This window comes from Zingiber officinale, chromosome 8A (genome assembly GCF_018446385.1).
Source record: "Zingiber officinale cultivar Zhangliang chromosome 8A, Zo_v1.1, whole genome shotgun sequence".
NCBI lineage: Eukaryota > Viridiplantae > Streptophyta > Magnoliopsida > Zingiberales > Zingiberaceae > Zingiber > Zingiber officinale.
Window position 1 is genome coordinate 48,681,403 of NC_056000.1, and position 20,535 is coordinate 48,701,937.

The 20,535-nt window shown below is 35.2% G+C and overlaps 3 protein-coding genes and 1 long non-coding RNA gene across 6 annotated transcripts in view; all 4 read left to right on the forward strand.

Annotated features, from left to right (window-relative positions):
* The window catches only part of LOC122008935 (indole-3-pyruvate monooxygenase YUCCA1-like), a 35,569-nt gene extending 31,757 nt beyond the window's left edge, over nucleotides 1–3,812 (forward strand). For all 3 annotated transcript variants that reach the window (XR_006119428.1, XR_006119430.1, XM_042564858.1), the window contains exon 5: nucleotides 3,683–3,812. The gene's annotated coding sequence lies outside the window, so the exon portion shown is untranslated. The remainder of the gene's footprint in view (nucleotides 1–3,682) is intronic.
* Nucleotides 1,396–12,533, forward strand: LOC122010782 (E3 ubiquitin-protein ligase BIG BROTHER-like). Its single transcript, XM_042567261.1, has 8 exons — nucleotides 1,396–1,487; nucleotides 3,683–3,851; nucleotides 4,187–4,424; nucleotides 8,053–8,087; nucleotides 9,858–9,902; nucleotides 11,453–11,577; nucleotides 11,989–12,097; nucleotides 12,179–12,533. The coding sequence occupies exons 1-8, from the start codon at nucleotides 1,396–1,398 to the stop codon at nucleotides 12,266–12,268; spliced, it is 903 nt and encodes a 300-aa protein (XP_042423195.1). The 3' UTR covers nucleotides 12,269–12,533.
* A 1,519-nt stretch (nucleotides 12,534–14,052) lies between these two features.
* Nucleotides 14,053–14,685, forward strand: LOC122011490 (60S ribosomal protein L39-like). Its single transcript, XM_042567882.1, has 3 exons — nucleotides 14,053–14,111; nucleotides 14,207–14,310; nucleotides 14,412–14,685. Exons 1-3 carry the CDS (start codon nucleotides 14,109–14,111, stop codon nucleotides 14,458–14,460), a joined length of 156 nt encoding a protein of 51 aa, XP_042423816.1. The 5' UTR covers nucleotides 14,053–14,108; the 3' UTR covers nucleotides 14,461–14,685.
* A 1,598-nt stretch (nucleotides 14,686–16,283) lies between these two features.
* On the forward strand, nucleotides 16,284–19,988 carry LOC122011559. The gene is made up of 3 exons (XR_006119970.1): nucleotides 16,284–19,332; nucleotides 19,413–19,455; nucleotides 19,762–19,988. It is a non-coding gene; the product is annotated as an uncharacterized LOC122011559 (long non-coding RNA).
* Nucleotides 19,989–20,535: the final 547 nt, after the last annotated feature.

The following is a 20,535-nucleotide window of genomic DNA, read 5'->3' on the forward strand; positions in this document are numbered from 1 at the left end:
GATTGACAAATATTTTAAATCCTAAGAATCACAAAAATATTTGGTCAAGACCAATACCTTAAAATCCCCATGAATTTTGTATGCCACAATAGTGTGGACGTATACAAAATCAAAAAAGAGATTTTATCAGTTAATTTTATTATCTCGTTAACTTTACTTTATGACGAATAAAATTAATAGTTGATCTATCTTTGATCAAATATTTGGTCAAAACTTTTGAATTTAAAATAACATTGATTCCTCAAACAATATTATTTAAATTCATCAACATCTCAAACACCGTGAATTTTGCATGTCACGATAGTATGGACGTATACAAAATTTAACATTTGTAAGAGGAGGGTTTTACTCATTAATTATCTTGTCAATAAGTTTTTATGACAAATAAAATTTCCTCAAACACCGTGAATTTTGTATGCCACCATAGTGTGGACGTATACAAAATCAAACATTTGTTAGAGGGTTTTTTCCCATTAATTTTATTTCCTTGTCAAACTGACAAATAAAATTACCTCATACATCATGAATTTTTGTATACCGCGATAGTGTATACAAAATCTCAACATTTGTAAGAGGGGGTTTTAATTTTATTATCTTGTCAACCTATCTTTATGACAAATTAATAGTTGGTTTTCTTCTGTCACACAAATAATAGCAGTGATTCCGATGGGGAGGATACTATTAGACGTGCCTAAGTGTATACCATTACTTGACACTAAGTCCATTAATAAGATTATGCCCCTTCCGATGGGGAAGATCACACACTCTTAATTAATTTCCTATAGTCATCCTAAATGGAAGTTTGATTTAGTGATCCGCAAACAAACTCATTCGATATGGAGGAATGCACTCAGAGCCAACGCGAAAGTTTGTTTGCATCACTTACAAACCAGTAATGGAGACCGTGGAATTTATTAAAATAAATCTCTCTCCCACTTAGTTATTTAAAGTGAGGAATTTTAAGTTATCCTAGCATACATCACATGCATACACACACATCACAGTAAATAAAGCAATAAATGTGGAAATTATTTTCCAACTATTATGACCTTTTCCTGTTACTGTCCTCCATGTGCTCCAACCCTAACTGCTGCTATCTTTAGCCACCGCCATCGGGTCGAGTTGTCGCATCCATCTTGCTTCTTATTCCGCTGCGCCTCTGGTGCTCCAAAAGTACCACGCCTTACAAGAATCCGATCCCGCGATAAAAATAGAATTTTACATATATCGATCTTATATTCCACGAGGGAATGTACATGTAATCTAGATCGAAAATTTGATCCTGTACATGTAATATATATCGATCCTATCTTCTCGGCTCGGGTTCAGGTGCGTTCCCACAGACGGCGCCAAATTTGATCCTGTCTGAGAGTTGAGTCGACGGACGCTGGGGAGATGACGCTCACGTTGACTGCATATAGACTGAAGACGACGTGGACCTCCAACGAGCTAAGTCTGCAACCACAAGTCGTTAGTGCCGAGCCAGGGTAGGGTTCTCCGGCAATGACCCTCCGATGCTCAAGTCAGTCACCGACAGCAAACGAATGAAGTAGAGAGTAGAAAAGAACAGCAGCGTAACTGTGGCTATAATAGTCGCGAACATACCTCCGTCGAAGTCTGGGGGTCCTTATATAGGGCTCCCGAGAGGCACGTGCATGCTTCCCAAGCCGTGCACGCTTCTCATAGCATACCTGGAAAGGATGAGTCAGAAAAGTGCGTCTGACGCCATACCTTAACATCCCAAGCATATCCCTGACGTGACAGTGGAAGCTTTCACCATACGATTCTCTGTCTGACCATGCCGCCGACCACGCCGTCTAGCAGTAGCGCGAGTCCCTCGAAGGATATCACTAGCCGCTCCTTTTGTCCGTTACTGGGCCGAGCGGGGGAGCGACCCGGCCAGCCTGCCGTCCGGCTGATATCACGACCGGGGTGAGCGAGATGCCCACTCGGCCAATGGCCTACTATCTTGGCTCAGTCCTGTCGAGCGAGGGAGCCATACCTACTTGGTTGGGGATGTGCCCACTGTTCGGTTGAGCGGGACGACTGCTTGGTCTCTATTCCTCCATACTTGAGCCTTTTGAGTGTCGAAAGCTCGGTATTTGTCCGAGCTGTCGTAGTGCCGGGTCAGGTACGCCCCGTTCCGATCGAGGAGGTGGGTCGCTCGATCGGACAAACTCCCAGGGCGTTGATCACCTTGACTTTGATCTTCCACATGTCATTGACCCTCCTCGGGGCGGGAACCCCTTCTTATCATCGGATCATCAACTATTCAAATTGACTAATCGTGAACACGAATCGAGAAGTACTCATGGAGACTTATTATACCTAGTGGAAAAAATTTCCCATGCCGTAATTAAAATTTGAACCTTAATTTCTTTGGTTTTTTATTGGAAGAACTAACTATTTCTTTTTTTTAAAGTTGTATTTTAATTATATTTTTTTTAAAGTTGTGTTTTAATTATAGAAAAGGTGATTAAGTAAATCACTTATACTTAGATAATTTAACAAATTTTATCCTAAACAAATTTATTTTTATTTATCTAGCAATTCTAGGTACACTACGCCATATACACATTCGATCCTATAGGTCCTATGTCCAAAATATACAAACTTTAGCAATAAATTCACAATTTAAATTTTATTATAAGAAATCATTTAAAAAATAAATACATGAAATTTAACACTTGAGCCATAGTCAAGCTTATTGAAATCAAATTCGTTGTCAAATCCAATACATCAACATTTTCCACTTTGAGAAATATTTTTATCACTCAAAATCCCGGGTGGAATTTGAAAAATTGAAGCGATTTTTTATTTTCCCGGGACAAAAATAAAATTTACACACGAATAAATTTACTTTCGGAGAGAGAAAGTGAGGAGACCAAATTGCTGCATAGCGAGCGTGAGAGAGAGGAAAGAAAAAGGACGGAGGGGTGAATGAGCCCCCGACGACCAAACCCTTCTCTCTTCTTCGTTACGGATATTCTTCTAAATCCATCGCCATTGCCGTTCTACCTGCTTCTCCAGTCTTCTTCCTTCGTCGTTTGGTTCCTCGACCTTCATTTGAGGCGATCGCTTTGGACTGAGGTGCGGGTGCTCGCTTCCCCCTTCATGGTTGTCGTGATATTGTTTATTTTTCTTGAATAGATGGCTACAGGAACCTTTTCTTCTTTCCCATGAAACTGATCTGTTTTTTTTTTGGTTATCGCCCTTGATCTCGATGTAGAATGAGATTCCCAAGGTTCGGTAGACAATGTGGAATGTCGGTGAGTCGCGTTCGTTGGATTTGCTTGGGATTCTGTTGACGGACATTAGGTCCTACTCGAAACATGGTTCTGATCAAGTTAGCTCAACTAATATGCGTTTAAATAAAGTGCTGGATGCTGAAAAGAGGCAGCGCTAACTTGGAAATATGTTTTTGCTTTATTTGGTCAGGCGTTTCTTGAACTAGAATACCACTTGTTTCCTTAGTAGACGCTTGATCTTGATTGCAGTCTTTTTCTTTAGCTTCTTGTATTAAAAGTTGGTATTAATTTTTGTTAAAAATATAAATGCATCGATTGATCTCTTTCTGAAAAGCTCATGTTTACTATGTTACATTTTATTTTAGTGTTAAATTTGTTCTTCACCATTTTTTTTTTAATGTTCTTATTCTTTTTTGCATATCTTTTTTGGTTAGTGTGGTTGATTGTACGCCAAGAGTAATACATGGTAATCAGCATATGGAGGATATTCATTATATAAATGCTGGTTTTCCTTACACTGTAACAGAAAGTTTTATGGATTTGTTTGAAGGGCTAACATATGCCCAGGCTGATGCTACCTTTGCGGAAGCTTTGCATGAACAGGTAATCTTTAGGATTTTATTCTCTCTTCATGCCTATGAATTTATATGTATAACTGAGTAATGAGTTCCTTAATACTTGCCATAGTGCTTCACTGCTTCTACTGACTCTTCTGATTTATAACTATGCATTGCACAATTCTACCTTACAGATAATAAATATATTTGAACCTTTCTTTTTGATGCCTATGCAACATTCATCCGAACATTTAATCAGCAAGTATGACTGTTTGAGACATAGCTTATTGAACTGTGATTTATAGAAGAATCTGAAATCTCCATTCATCAAATATCTATAAATTTCAATTTGAGAAACTGTATGTGTGGTTTATATTGCAGGGGAATACTTACTGGTCTATGTACATAAATCCATATAAATATGGATTTTCTGGCTCTTCTGCTGGCTCCTATTATGACTATAGCCACACTTATGAGGTTAATGACTATACACAAAGATTGGATGAGGCTAGAAGAGCATCGGAGAACTCTGCAGTTTCAAACAACCTCAATTCAGCATGGCAATCTCGATTTGGAAATGAATTTTCTTATGCAAATAGAAATTTTGGATCCGAGGAACGTGAGTAATTACTTTCGTATTACTTTCCTTCATATACTAAGTGCTTTGATGAAAAAAATGTTAAAGCCAAACATATGAATGATGTAATGGCTAATTGAGGTTATAACTTTATATACCATGTAAACCAAGAGAGGTTCTTATCTCCATTTTAGCAATGAAAGCAACCAATATACTCAACACATTGAGCTACCATTTTTCGAATGCTTAAACTTGAGGAAACTATCTAATTGAGTTATGTATTATCTTGCAAGCAAAGGATATATTCTTATCACAAGCGATCCCAATTAGGCTTAGGTCATGACAGGAACACATGAAAGCAGAGTAGCACTCATAGAGAGAAAAGACAGAAATTACATGAAAGTAAGTAGAGTGAGACATGAGTATCAAACTCATGATTGTGGTACCTACCATGCCTTTGAATTTGATAAGATTTAAAGATAAACTAGGAGGTTAGGAGCTCAATGGCTCAATCAATGGGAAGAGAAGCAATCTTGTAATTTTTCCCTTCCCAACTTTTGGAGATTGCATAAATTTCCATTTGCATGAAATTTTGATTTAATTTGTTATTTGTTAGACTGAATAGTTGTTTAGTTTTTTTTTTTAATCTTTGAGGAGCTTCATTCTCTAGATTTGGTTGAAACCATAATAACATCTTACAATCTACAACTTCTGCTACTTTCCAGTTCTCTTGTCAGGTGATCTTACTTGTCATTCCTCCTTTGACTTGATATGCATCTTCAAATTGGCATTTCCAGCCTCCTTGGTTAGCTACCCTCACGTCAACACCTTGATGTCATTATGCACCTACTTTGCTGCCTTCACAAGTAATGTCATACTCTAGCACTAGCCTGTGACCTCATGGTTCTTAACATCAATGGATTCTCCAAGTTCGGTAATCCCTTAGGTCCTTTAACCGTATTGACAATGAGTTCCATTGTTTTAATACCTCCTCCATTGAGTCCTGGCTCATCACCCAAGACAAAGAGGTCTATGACATTGCATGGGATGGTGTTGATGTCTTCGCATCTGTGGTAAGTCTTCAATCTCCACGACAAAGATCTGTCTCTATCTTCACCTTTGTGATTGATATGTACATGTTTTCACCAACATTTCAATGGCTACACTTCTCTATTTGGGCCAAGATTTTTCCCCTTCCTCAAGCTAAGCCCAGGGTCTGTTTCCCCCTCCAAGCAAGGCCCAAATAAGGCTCATATCGAATCCCCCAAAAATAGAGCGATGCATTTCCAAAAAGGGGAAATAAGATAACTAAAAACTGTGTATTTTTATTTTTTAAAAATAAGACAACATTCTTCAGTCTTCATTATTTTTGACCGAAGTCTTCCTTTTTTACTTTTTACCTCAGGTTATACTATGGCTAAGTTTTTTATTTTAATTTCTGCTTGCAGTTTTTTTCCTCCTAATGCTATATATCACTATCTACGTGATTTAAGATAAGGCTAGACATTGTCCATTTCTTTTAATAGTTCTTTTCTCTTGAAGTCTATGACATGTTTCAGTTTGTATCTCCTTTCACTCCTTCCTAGTGAAATAATTGGAAATAGAGTCCTCATTTGGCATTTCTCAAGTAGATGTTAACATCTCTCTTCCTTTGAAGTGGAGGATAGATTCTACTTCTTACCCACGTACACAGTTTTCATTTGGCATATCTTCTCTCTCAGAGTAAATTCTAATTTACTTTCCTCTAGATCACTTTTATTAATCTCTTGATCACTTGCAATCTCAAACGTAAATTAGTCATTATGACTCTTCCACTATCATATTTATCCTTGCTTGAGTGGATGCTAAATTATTATCAGCCTTAACTCAAGCATCACCTTGTAGGTCAGATTCTTGGTCTCTCTCCACTATAACTCATTGGCAAAAAGTAGATATTGAAATCATGATATCTCTTTTTTGCGATCTCTCATAATTCCTCGCTTTGTTTGTTTTGTAGAAAATATTTTGTAGGAAATGTTTTCCCTGGTTTTCTAGTGTTTGGTGCCATGGAACATTGTAGTCAACGATTTGGTCAATGAAAAATGTAGGCATTTTATTTTAGGAAAAAAGTCTTCCTTTGAATTAGAGCGAAACTTATTTTCCCACCCATTTGCTAACTTTCACTCTATTTGTCAACCCTTCTCTACCCTCCACTTCTTCCCTCATCTAAGTAGATCGATCGATCGATCTAGATAAGGCAGATCGACTAGGCTAGGCGGAGTAAGCAGGTTGATCAAGCAGAGAGTTTCAATCACATCTAGGTATTTGGTCTCTCTGATTGGACTTGATGAACCAAGTGTCTTAGGTAGGGATGACAATGGGTAGGATTTGGGTAGGATTTCATATCCTCCGTACCCATCCCCATTTATTATATCTATACCCATACCCATCGGGTATTTAACTTTCATACCCATCCCCATACCCGTCGGAGTTTCAGGTACCCATATCCTACCCATCATCCTATTATTCCCTACCATTCTCATTTAAAAAAAAAATCAATGTACTTGTCAGCTCTTCCTCGTCTCGCGCTCCTTCGATCGAGTGAACATTTTCCATAGAAAAGAAGATGAGATGCATGTTGATAACAGGATAAAGAGATAAACTAAGTTTTTTTTTCTAAGACGGAAAATGGGCTAAAGTTTTTTCTTTCCCAATAAAAAATAAGGCTTATAAATAAATAAATAAATAAATATATATATATATATATCGGGTAGGGTATGGGTAGGATTTTACCACATCCGTCTCCATACCCATACCCGAAATACCCATACCCGAATACCCATTTACTATATTTGGGTATAAAAATTCCCTCCATATCCTCCTCCATTCGGGTCGGATGTCGGATTATCCATCGGATTCGGGTGAAATTGCCATCCTACTCTTAGGTGGGAAGGGTAGTCTAGGCAAGCTAAGCAGGTTCGTTAGACTCTAATTAGAATCAATGGGTTGGTAAGCTAAGTTAGTTGGTGGGCAGGGTGGGTTGGTAGGTTTAGATTCGCAAGTTAGCAGGGCGGCCTAGGCTGGCCAATTGTGTTGGGTGGTTGGTCTAATGGTTGGTTGGGTTGGTCTAGTATGGCAAGATGGGCCATGTGATCCAAGTGGGTTTGACTAGGCTAGGTGTGTTGGTATGGTCCGGATAGAGAACACTTTTCAAATAGGCTATTGTTTAATTGGGCCAAACATCGGAAACTTATTTCCCATGAAAATGTTTTTCACAAATTAGTTTTAGTTAAGGAAGAAGACTAAAGATTAGGTTGACTCAGCCAAAGTCAATTTGATGATGGTCTTCAATTTTAGTCATAGTGTCACATCATCAACTATCCCAACCGTCACACTAAGATTTCCTCTTTAGTATTTTTGTCAAATATCTTAATTGATCTTATTTGTTTATCAGATTTCTATTTTGTATAATGAAATGAACATCACTCTTGCCTCCATCTTGACAAAAGAGTAATATACCTGAAATTATAGTTGTATGTGATTCAACAATTTAGTTCCTTATCAAATATTTAGTCATTAGGTATTATACTAGAATCTTTCTTTTTAACGATGCCAATGCTATATTTTTATTTTCTTTCCGAATTTTTTTTTGTTGCTAGAAATTAATATTTTTTCCTTTGTTTATTTTCAGGTGTTCAAGTACAACAAAATGGAATTGGTTCTCAGGTGCAAAGTGCTTCCACATGCATCCACTAAAATTGTCAACAATTTATTAATACAAAATACAGTCACATAATTAGTTATTATTTTTTCAAGTATCTCTGCTCCTGTATGTTCTCCTGAATGCTTGTTGTATAACTACATAAACAGATTGATCGGAAATATAAGCTGTTGAAATAAATTCGATGAGCATTAAATACTTTATGGCTCCTTTATGCATTTTCGTGCTTGTAGCGCTACTTTTTCAATATTAGATTTTTGGTTGTATCTTATCTTTCTTAACCAAAGAAAAATTTAATTGCCTTATCGTTCTTAACCTGATTGATGCATTCCTTCGACTTGATCTTTGTTGGAATATAGTTACAGGAAAATCCTAATTTGTTGCCAAATTTGCATGGAACTCCTTGTAGTCTCGTTTGCTTTAACTCGTCGAGGGTTAATGTACGTAGATGGCTCTGATGCATTGGGCATGGATTCCATTGAAAAAACAAGTATTGTAAACTTGCTCCTCTCATTTACACTGAAATAATAAGCTGAAAGAATGTGGCAATGAAGAATGGAAGACGTATTTAATTTTGGAATAGATTGGTTTTGATAAATAAAAGAGGACAATGTGATACTTCTCAATAGAACTAGTTGAATTTATCCTCAATATCTCATCTGACAATAATGATATGTTAATGCCATTTTTAGTTATAAGAGGAATGACATGTTAAAATCATGAAAAGCTACTAAAATTTGTTGGTTAGGTAAGTGCTATTGGGGTTGCCTTTCAGATATCAGTTAAAAGATGATGTATCATCGTCCTGCTACTTAACACTCAGTACTAAAAAATTAAGTATGACAGGATGAAGGTGAGATTTAATTTTGTTATCTTGTATATCTGAATTATTTCTCTTTGACCATATATTGTAAAGTTGCTAACCATTTTCATGATCCAAAATTGCACTCTATAACAGAATTACCAGATGTTTTTTGACTAAATGTTTTATTATTGTCTTTTTTTAATCTCCGACATTCAACCACCATATTGATTAGAAGATCGCTTGATTAGATGCACTGTTTTTAGTTTTATGAAAAATGATTTTTATTTAATGATGCAGATACTAGTACCATCTAAGGATGCCTTTTTAGCCCCATCATTTTTTGATGCTAAACTAATCTCTCATCATATCTCTTACTGGTTGTAATTAGGCCATCTTTAGGTATATGAGCTTCCGATCCAGTTGATACCGAACGTTAGTGTTTGGTGTACATGTTACAGCTGTTAGTCATCAAAGTTTGTAAACTTCATATGTGAATGCATTCTTTCTACAATCCGTTCAGATCCTCACATAGTGTAGTCACAATTCTTGAGATAGACACAGTGGTATGCTTAGAAGAATAAATGGTGAATCTGGCAATACCCAAAAATTATAAGCACACTGTGTATAAATTGATTCCCTATTCTAATGAGAGTACTTGGCTGACCAAATAAAATGATTTGGTTTTCTATACTTTCTCTAGTACAAAATTTTGTTTGCTCCCAGAAATCTCTGTTACCTTTTCTTCCCGGCATCAGGTTTATTTCTTGATCCATTTCATTAGTATTTCCTTGTCTATATCTGTTCCATTCTTATTGCCTCTGAAGAATTGGTTAATACACAATCTGAATTTGACTTTGCATTTCTTCACATTATGTTTGTGTATCAATATTCTGGTCGATGCAAATTATTCACTTGTCAGCATTGCTTTTTGCATCTTAGGTTACTTATTTTTTCTCTTAATTTGTGGTAGGTTTTTTGGCAAGACAATGTTGACCCTGATAATATGACATATGAGGTTTGTATTTAATTTCTTACATCCCTTGATGATTTTGTCTTCTGGAATCTAAGTAGTAGTTGGCGCACATGCTCCATTTTAATTATCTTTGAAGATTCTGTGTGAATGTTATTCAGTGAAATAAAATTTGAATGTGAAAGATTAATGTTTGTTTCTATTTTTGACTCCTGGACAAGGTAATCTCCATCTGTGTGTTATTTGTTCATATTTTTTTCCCCTGTTATAAATTTAGAATAAAAAGATGCAATTTAATCCAAGGCATCTATATGTTGAAGCAACTCTGCTTCAAAATACTTGATGGGATCAAATGCTTCTACCTAGCTTATGTCTCATCTAAAATAGACAGTCATTAAATTAATTGGATAAAATAGAGCCGCTGCAGATGCTTAAATTTTTCATAAACACGCTAGATGTCCTAATATTTTGTTATACTTTGAATTAGTATTCATTATAAGGTGTAGCACCAATTGTCAATAAAATGAGAAGATTGATTGTGATGGCATGAGACATATTCAAAGGCATCTAATAGAAGAATAAAATGTGTTGGCAGGGAAGGTGTAATTGAAGAGTGGAAGGTTAATGGAGAAAATATTTGTAAATGCGATAAAAATGATTTAATTAATTTTAATTTACTAATGTTAAGCTATGCATATAGCTCAATAAAAAGGATAAAATTCATTTAACTGACTTGAATAATTGGAGTAGTGATTGAATGACGATGACGATGACAATTAGAAGCGGTATTAATGTTTATGTATCAATATATTTATGAGATTGACAATATTTACAAGTTCTATCAATATAATACAAAGCTATATTGCTATGAATTATATATTCATATTATTTTTAAAGATTATTATCATTATATTGAACTCCTATTTGTATTAATGTTAAACATTGTATGATCTGGCCAATTCGTCCCAGCCATGATCAGAGAGATGGCACTTTTCTTTGGTAGGCACCTATGAGGTCTTCTACTTGATCCTAGCTTTGTGCTTGCACTGAAATTCAACCTATCGACTAGAGATTGACCTTCTGGATAATGGATACCATCCAACACTCCTGTGTAAGATAACCATGAGATGTACATCAGCCAAATATTCTAAAGATGAATCTGTCGGCCCCCACGAGCAGGAGAGGATGGAATATTTCAACTTCTTGTCAAGCAGAGGAAGCTGGTTCGAGGCTGTGTGGATAAATTATTTAGCTGGCGATCAAATATGTTCCAATGGCTTACACTTGGACCAACTTCTGTATTCTTTGAATGACCTCCACACCTCTTATGTAGTCCCCAGATACCCATACTTCTAAGTATCCTCCTATTCAACTTTATATACATCCCCTTGGTTTTGAAATAGGCTTTGATTTTCTCTTGATGGTTCTTTGTAAAGTGGAAAAAGAAACTAAAACTAAGACTAAATTTCCACATTGGCACAATATTCTGGTATGTGAAAAAAATATCATGGATCTGATTCTTATTTAACGCCAGCAGCAAACTTATCATGTTGCAATCTTACAATTTACTTATTGCAATTTTGCCTCTTATTCAGGAATTGCTGGAGTTGGGTGAGGCAATTGGAACACAAAGCCGAGGTCTCACTCAAGAACAAATTGCTTCGCTTCCTGTCACAAAGTATAAAAGTAGATTATTTTCTAGAAAGAAAGCACGAGAGAGGTAAGTACTGTTTATTCAAGTTCCCATAATAAATATTGTGTCTTCTATCAATTTATCATCATTAAATTAAATATGCTGAGCTTTTTTTCTTCAGTTTAGTCTATTGATTTTGGCCTGAAGCGACAGTGTAAACTTATGATAATGAATGGCAATATGACATTGGAAATGTTTTTCTTAGTCTCTGGCAACTAATTAAGCAAGGTTATACCATTTCACTCTAGGCTATTCACCACGTATATTGGTTGGGTTACGAGTGCATGCCATAATTGAAAATTTTCAAAGGTTTTAGTATGCCAGTTCTTTGATTACAGGAGTCCTACATGTGCGTCCTGTGTTTGTGTATATATTTGTATATGCATCTTATCGGTCATATGAAATATCTGCCGACGTATCTAATTTGTGTTGTATCAGATGTGTTGTATGCCAGATGAAATACAAGAGAGGTGATCGACAAACAACACTTCCATGCAAACATGCTTACCATTCTGCCTGTGTGACAAAATGGCTTCGTATAAACAAGGTCAGTACACATGCGAGAAAGCTCCTCTTCAACGAATACTTTGTTCCCCCACTGCTCTCTGATTAATTTTCTGTGAGACAGGCATGCCCAATTTGCTTTGTCGAGGTGTCTATCGAGGAAGAACTGAATAACCAAGAATTTATGCCTAGCGGAATACACGGAAGTGGTTAGCGATTCTGTTGCATAAGCTGCTCCTTTTTGACACCCGGATCTCCCCAGGAGTTGAATCAAACAAAACAAGACTGATTCCATGGTTGTCTTTAGCTTGTATGAAACAAACTATGCTGTTGTAGATTCTCAATAGGATAATTGTTAGAATGATCAGGTCAGGATTCCTTGTTTGTTATTTGGAGTATGAACCGATAAGTACTACAAATGCGTTTCATGGAACTACGTGCTACCTCTACCAGCAATATATACACAAGTTAGGACATCAGTTGGCATTTTCAGTAATGGATATTTCTTATGGTGTGTTTGGTTAAGTTATCATGTATACTCTTAGTTATCTAATTATTAGATAATCATATAATTATGATTATCTTAGTTATGTGATTATTAGATAATCATATAATTATGATTATGAGAAATAAAATATAATCAAATGTTAACTAATTCAATTTAGGAAAATTTATTTGTTTGAAGATTTTAATGAATAATTTATTTAATATTTTACTAATTAATCTTCAATTACAAAATCAATTATAAATATTATTATTATTATTTTTTAAATTTTACTTAGGAATAATCAATTATTTAAATTAAACCGTGTTTTGTTTCAACTTTCCATGGGGATTGCTTAAGGAGTTGAGTCAACAGTTGCTCAGGAATTTTAATATGGAATTCAATTCCTTTTAGAATTGGAATTGAATTTCATATTTTGGAATGATTTTTTAGCTAAGAATTGATATGGAATTCAATTTCAATTTCATCAAACAAGGTAAAAGTAAATCACACCTCTTTATGTGTGATTTAGATAGGGAATTCAATTCTCCATATTATGTCCATTGTGTCCTCATTCTCTCTTCTTTGTAAAAAAAAAAAAAAGAAAAAAAAGAGAAGGATAAAATGATAAAACATAAGAATTCCATAACTTAAGTTGCAATTAATTCCAAACATGAGAATTGAATTCAATTCCTTATGAAATTCAATTCATAATGGAATTCAATTCAATTCTATGACTTAAGTTATTTCCAAACAGGGTGTAATATGAATACGTTACTGATTAGGATGATTACAGATCGGATTAGTTTGATTATTAGAATAAAAAATTATCCAATCCTAATAGATTAGTTGATATTATAGTTTGATAATTAGAATAAAAAATTATCCAATCCTAATAGATTAGTTAATATAATATCAGGATTTACATTCGGTCTTATATCCGATGATTTTTTTATTAGATTTTCGACGATTTGTCAATTATTTAAATATCTAATTTTATATCTAATGAAATATAAATATAAATACAATAAAAAAAATAAATTATTTTAAAATGATAATAACCATTACTCATTACATGTTGTAGCAGTTAATCGACGGTAGTTGTTACAACATGTAACAGCTTATCGACGGTAGTTGTTACAACATGTAATAACTTATCGACAATAATTGCTACAAATAGGAGTGATCATGAATTGGGTTAATTCAGTTATTGGGATAAAAAACTATCCGGTTCTAGTAGATCAGATAATACAATATCAAGACTCTACATTTAATCTTATATCTGATAGATTTTTTTTTTATTCAGTTTAGATCGATATAAATGGATTCATCGATTTGATGGGTTAACTGCTCATCCCTATTAATTATTAGTGAGAACTGACAATTGTAAGTCAATCGTTGCTTCGGAATTTATACGGCCCATTTAGAGCCCACTTTCTCACAAAATCACTCCCCATTTAGAGCCCGTTTTTTTCTTTCTAAAATTAGGGCCCATTATTTTTCGGTCTACTATATATTCGCTTCTAGGGTTTGCACCTTCTCATCCATCAGAAGGAGCCGCAGAGGAAAGATGGTATCTTTCTTCCCACTCGTTAGGTTTTCTGCTCCAGAGAATCGTTTTACGTTTCGTCTTGGCTCTAATCCTTGTTACACTTCTGGTATTTGCAGCCGTCCCACAAGACGTTCAAGATCAAGCAGAAGCTAGCGAAGAAGATGCGCCAGAATCGCCCCATCCCCCACTGGATCCGCTTGAGGACCGGCAACACCATCAGGTTCCTTCTTTTCCATCTCTTCTCCTTATTTTGATTGCGCCTCTTCATTTCCTTGAGTTTCGAGTTGCTCAGGCTTTTGTATTTTAATGCTTCCTTGCTAGGTATAACGCCAAGCGCAGGCACTGGCGCCGCACAAAGCTAGGCTTTTGAGGACGCTCTATTTCCTGGTTCACCTTTAAGAAACATTTATGTTTCCTTTTCTGCTCAATTATTCTTGGCATTGCTCTAGTACTGTATCTCGTTCCGAGTTCATTAGCTGAATTTTGGTCCTCAGTGATTAATATGGATATTTGCGTGCTTAATTAGTTGAATTTTCTTACGTACGGGAATGTTGTTGAATCATATAGTTAATTTATTAATTTAAAAAGTTCAGTAGTTTGGGAGCCTTCTGCATTCTAATATCCACTCGATATTTTACATGAATTCCTTCTTACTATGGGATTTAGTTTGACTGTAAATGCATGATTAGAAATCTTTAATCAAAGGGTTAAATTGTGCAGCATTGTTGAATGAAGTTTAAAGTAGAATAATATGCTGTCTTGTTCAGTTCTTTAGTTCAATTGCTCTAGTTAGAAAAAGTGTGTTATCTTGTTTGGTAGTTCATTTAACAACCTATTATTATCGTGTTGCTTAGTAATGCAGTATAGTCTATTTTTCTTGTCAAGTTAGTTGATGGGGAACCAAGTTTGATAGATAGATGTTCGGATGTATTAGATGTGCAATTTTGACTTTGAAGTGGTGTTTTGATTATAGTTTAGCTATGACTAGTAAAATTCTTGTCTTTTCATAGCAAGGTCTTAAATCCTATTTTACCTTTATTCTCAATTGTGCCAATCTACACTGGCTGATGCCACATAAAAAGCTTTGAAACCCCAATGCGTGAGTGAATAAGTCCTTTGTAGTTTTATCTTCCTCACTAATCTTCCGTCTTGGTTGTGTGCTCTGTCTGAGCCTTTTGCCTTGGTTGTGAGCTGTCATAACCTTTCACCTTCTTTATGAGCTGGGAGCTTCTTACATGACCATTTACCCACTTAAGTGATTGCTATGGCACACTTCCGACCTATTAGCTTCTTCAGCAATCTGAACTTTTCTATTAAGGTTCCTCTTTTTCTTCTTTTCCCTCCTTGTAGCCACCGACATAAAATGGAATGGCATGGTACTAAAACTGTATCGCTCTGGTTAGGAACCAAACTCCTTAGCAAATTGAGATTTTAAACCATTATGACTTCCCAATTCCGGCAAGAGGAAACTAAGGATATCTATAAGTGGCAAACTAAACAAAACTTGGAGTGAGACTATTGGTTGTGGTTATGGGTGGATTATTAGGTGTGGAAACTATCTCTTGCAATCTTTCGTAACGTTGTGTATAATAAATACAATGGGGTGATTCTTCTCCTAGACTTTGCATTAGCAGAAGAAGCTTCATTCATGGTAGGAAATGCTTTTTGTTTCAGCAATAAATAGTCTAGATGTTGTGCTATGTTTTAGATTGTGATTTTATCTAATGGAATGATGTGTAACATTAATATAACTGCCTTAATTTGGTTTGTGGATTTGTGTTGATAAAGATAGGTTTAATAATGCATAGCCAGGAATTTTTATTAAAAAAAGAATTCTAGTTTTTGCACATAAGATTATGATAGATGTATAGCTAGCTTGGTGCTCAATTTTATTTTTGCCACCTAAGATATCATGATTTTTCTCAAATTTATTTATATTAAATTATACAATAAACTAGGTCGATAATATTTTTGGATCTCCATACAAAAAAGATACATCTGGATCTTTTTAACAAAAAGGCTTTGCTAAAGTTATTCATTTTGAATTTATAAAATTGTTCAAAACTATTTATTTTAAAATTTAATAAAGTTTTGTTCTTGATCAAACGTCATCAATATATAAATATAAATATTTCAATAAGCACCTAGTTATTATTAATATTATTTAATATTTGGCAATGCGCAGCAGCTTGGGAAGAAGTCAAACGGTTCGGTGTGTCAAATCGACGGCTGAGATTTAAAGCAAAGTCAAAGTCAAGCCACGATAGTTGTTCAATTCATCTAGTTAGATTTAAAAAAGGAAAATGATATTTACCGTGACATATTACTGCGAAAATTTTCTGCGACCCTGTTGGCAGTTTACGTGGCCAACTCCACCTCAGTCCTCTCTCTCGGCTTCGCGAATGAAGTCCTCTCGCGTCAAAATGTTTGATTTTTTTACATGCCCTATCTCTCTGAGCCTCTTTTCCCTTGCGAAACGGTAACTTTTTCTTTCCCCTCGCAAAGCAGCAACTTCTCCTTCCCTTGTTGTTCTCTCTTCTCCCTCTGCTACAGTTCTCATATCTCCACTGTAGTTTACGGATCTCCCTCCTTTGTCGTTTTCTCTTCTCACTCCCTTGCCCTAATCCTCCTCCTAGCGAAATTAGTCGAGTGTCCTAACTTCTTCAAAAGCGTCGTAACGTCTTCTCCTTCTTCAAAAGCGTCGCAGCGTCTTCTCCTTCCGTTCTCTTCCTCCCAGCGAGCCTCGTCTTCCTCCACCCAGCGTTCTCGAAGAGAGGAGCGTTCTCTCTCACTGTTCTCCCTCAGCGAGGCTCAGCTCTATGAGTGTTTTCAAGGATTCGAAGAACCACATCAAGTTATAGTAGTAAGGAGCAGTGACTTTGAGTACTCTTTGAGATAATCAACTTCTTTTACATCTTTTCTTTCTTCAATTCGTGGTAACCCAATCCTAACTCATCCATACCTTCTTTTTCTTCTTCTTTAGTTCAATTTATGCTTCTAGTTCAATTTCGTGCAGACATATTGTTCACTTTTTAGGATCCATTCTCTATTTCTTTTCTAGTTTATGTTATTAACTTTTCTCTTAATAAATATAGATGAAGAAAGTATCATGGAAGAAGGAAAAATTGATTCGAATGAGATGAAGGATAACACTGACCATGTGGATCAAGACCCATCTCCATCTACCGTCAAAGAAGTCAAGCTACATGAGGTTAGAATGATATTTTCCTCTGAAGACGAAGTTCATACTTTTTATAATTCCTATGCTACCAATGTTGGTTTTGGGATTTTGAAATTAGGTGGTAGGAATGGAGATGATGGAAAATAAAAATATTTTTCTATTGGATGTGCAAAAAATCGCAAGAAAGGATCTCAAGCTAAAAATATTTTACACCCTCGACCTTCTAGTAAGACAAATTGCAAAGCTAAAATTAATGTAGTTGTTCGAAATGATGGGAACTTTGTGATAACTAGTGTAGACATTGAGCATAATCATATCTTGAGCTCTGGAAAGTCACGACATTTAAGATGTAATAAAGTATTGAATTCAACTACAAAGGGAAAATTAGAATTAAATGATCAAGTTGGAATAACTTTAAGCAAAAGTTTTCACTCTTGTGTAGTTGAGGCTAGAGGTTATGCAAATTTATCATTTGATGAGAGAAAATGTAGAAATTATATTTCAGAAGCTAGAAGGTTGAGGTTAGGGGAAGGAGATGCTGAAACTTTGAGTAATTATTTTTGCCGCATGCAAAGTAGGAACCCAAACTTTTTTTATGTGCTGGATTTAGATGGTGAATCTCAAATAAAAAATATTTTTTGGGCCTATGTAAGATATAGGGATTCATATGATTATTTTTGTGATGTCGTGACTTTTGATACAACCTATTTGACTAATAGTTATGACATGCCTTTTGCTCTATTTGTTGGGGTGAATCGTCATGGGCAATCTATCTTGTTGGGATGTGGATTAATATCAAGTGAAGACTCAACAACATTCACATGGTTGTTCAACTCGTGGTTGACATGTATGCATAGATGTGCTCCAAAGGCTATAATCACAGATCAATGTCGTGTCATGATAATCGCAATTGAAGAGGTATTTCCGAATTTTCATCATCGTCTATGTCTTTGGCATATTATGAAAAAAATTGCCAGTGAAGTTAGGTGGTCATGTTTAGTACAAAATGATAAAGAAACAATTGAAAACCATTGTTTATAACTGGCTTACAGTTGATGAGTGTGATGAGAACTGGTTAAAAATGATTGATAGTTCAAGTTGGAGAACAATGATTGGTTGAAATCTTTGTATGAGGAACGAAATAGATGGATACCTGTGTATGTTAAAGAACACTTTTGGGCTGGTATGTTTACAACTCAAAGAAGTGAAAATATGAATCCATTTTTTGATGACTATGTTCATTCTAAAACATTTTTGAAGCAATTTGTTGAGCAGTATGATAGTGCATTGAAGAAGAATATTGAGAATGAAAAAAAATTGGATTTTGTTTCTTTTAATTCTATCATGCCAATTATTCTTGGTCATTCTATTGAAAGACAATTCCAAAATGTCTACATTAACAATATGTTTAAGTTGTTCCAAGATGAAATAAGAGGGTTGATGTTTTGCGATGCCTCTTTGTTGAGGGAGGAAGGGGCAACTTTAATATTTGAAGTAGTAGAAAATATGTTGGGACATAATGGACAACCTGGAAGGGAAGTTTTCTTTAGGGTACATTATATCGAGTTAGATTGCTAATTGAAGTGTGTGCGTCGTCTGTTTGAGTTTCGGAGAATTTTATGTAGGCATATGATAAAAGTGTTGATGAGAATGAAGGTTATTGAGGTTCTAATGAGTTATATTATCAACCGATGATGCAAAGATATTAAGCGTGTGTATCAAAGCATCAGTAACATATATGATGATTATGATTGTGGTGGGAAAAGACTTCGGTATAATACTCTCATCCCATTGATGCAAGATGTTCAACAACTTGGAGCTGAAAGTGACAACATTTGTTCTGTTTTGGTGGAAATCATGAAAGACACTAAGGAAAAACTTATTATTGCTATGGAAAATGGGCAATCAAGGGCTGAACAACTTGAAGAAGCATCTACATCCAGGGCAAAAGTGAGACACTCTCCATTGAAAGTAAAAACCAAAGGTCGTCCACTCACAAAGAGGAAACAATCTAAAGTTGAACAAATTGTGAAGAAATCATTTGCAAAAGCCCGAAAGAAGGTATGTGATGTTACTATTTTGTACAAGTATATTCATGTGGTTTTAGCTAGTTTAAAGTTTGTTTATAATCTATCTTGCAGCTATGAGTACTGGTTTTTGGCTGACGATGGAATGAAAATTCAGGTTAGTTAATGAAAATGCTTGATATCATTGTCTTTCTGATTTACAATTAAGGAAACAATTTTATTGGCTTTGCCTTTGTTTTCCATTTCCACGCCATCGGGCAGAGATTGCAAGTATAATTTTATAAGGCGTTGTTTTCCATTTCCATGCAATTGGTGGTTTATTCCAGTGCAATTTTATAGTATATATATTGAAGTAGTGTAAGTATGTTGCGATCCAAGTTTCCTTTGTCTAAATCGTTCCTTTTAACATCTTCTTTTGTTTTATTTATCATTTTTATTGGAGTTGATCATGCCTTCTCTACAGACTTTTGGAAGAACATGGATCCCTTTTTACCTCTGTTACATTGGACGATTTATCTGAAGTTGCGGCTTCTGAAGTTGCTGGTTTGGAAGAATATGGAATTTTGTTAAGTTGCTGGTTTTAAAGTTGAAATGGACTTTTGGAAGAACATGGAATTGCTATTAGCACTGTTAAATTGTTATTAACACTGTTATTCTACTTGTAATGAAATTGTTTCTCTTTTTGGCTTAGTTTATCTTTTTGATGTTTGAATTTGTATCCTATATTAGTTGGGAGTTTTGTTGATTTATGAATCGAGAATCAATTGTTGATGTACTGTTGAATTTGTATCCAGGCTATCAAACTGGACTTGATTTCTCAAAGTACTATGAAATCTATTTCATGTTATTGGTGCAATATGTTGTTTCTATGTTGTTGATTTAATATTGTTGGCGTTCCTCTATATTATTTCCAACTCGATTTTAGTCTATTGGTGTTATGTTAATGATTTTGTAGTTTGGTTCCATATTGTTGATGTACATCATATATTGTGTTCTTGTGTGGTTTTATATTGGTGTTGTCATCTTATTGGCTATGTATTCATGGGGACCTTCTTCAGTAAACAATCGCTCAGTAGAAGTTTGGTTGACCATTTCAAGTTATAGACAGATTGTTGTAACTATTCAGATTGTATCAACAAATAAATCACCTCAATGTAGAAACTTCATGTCATAGTTTACTGTGCCCAATTTCAAGTTATAGCCTGATATCTATATGTTTATTGAATTCAGAAATCAT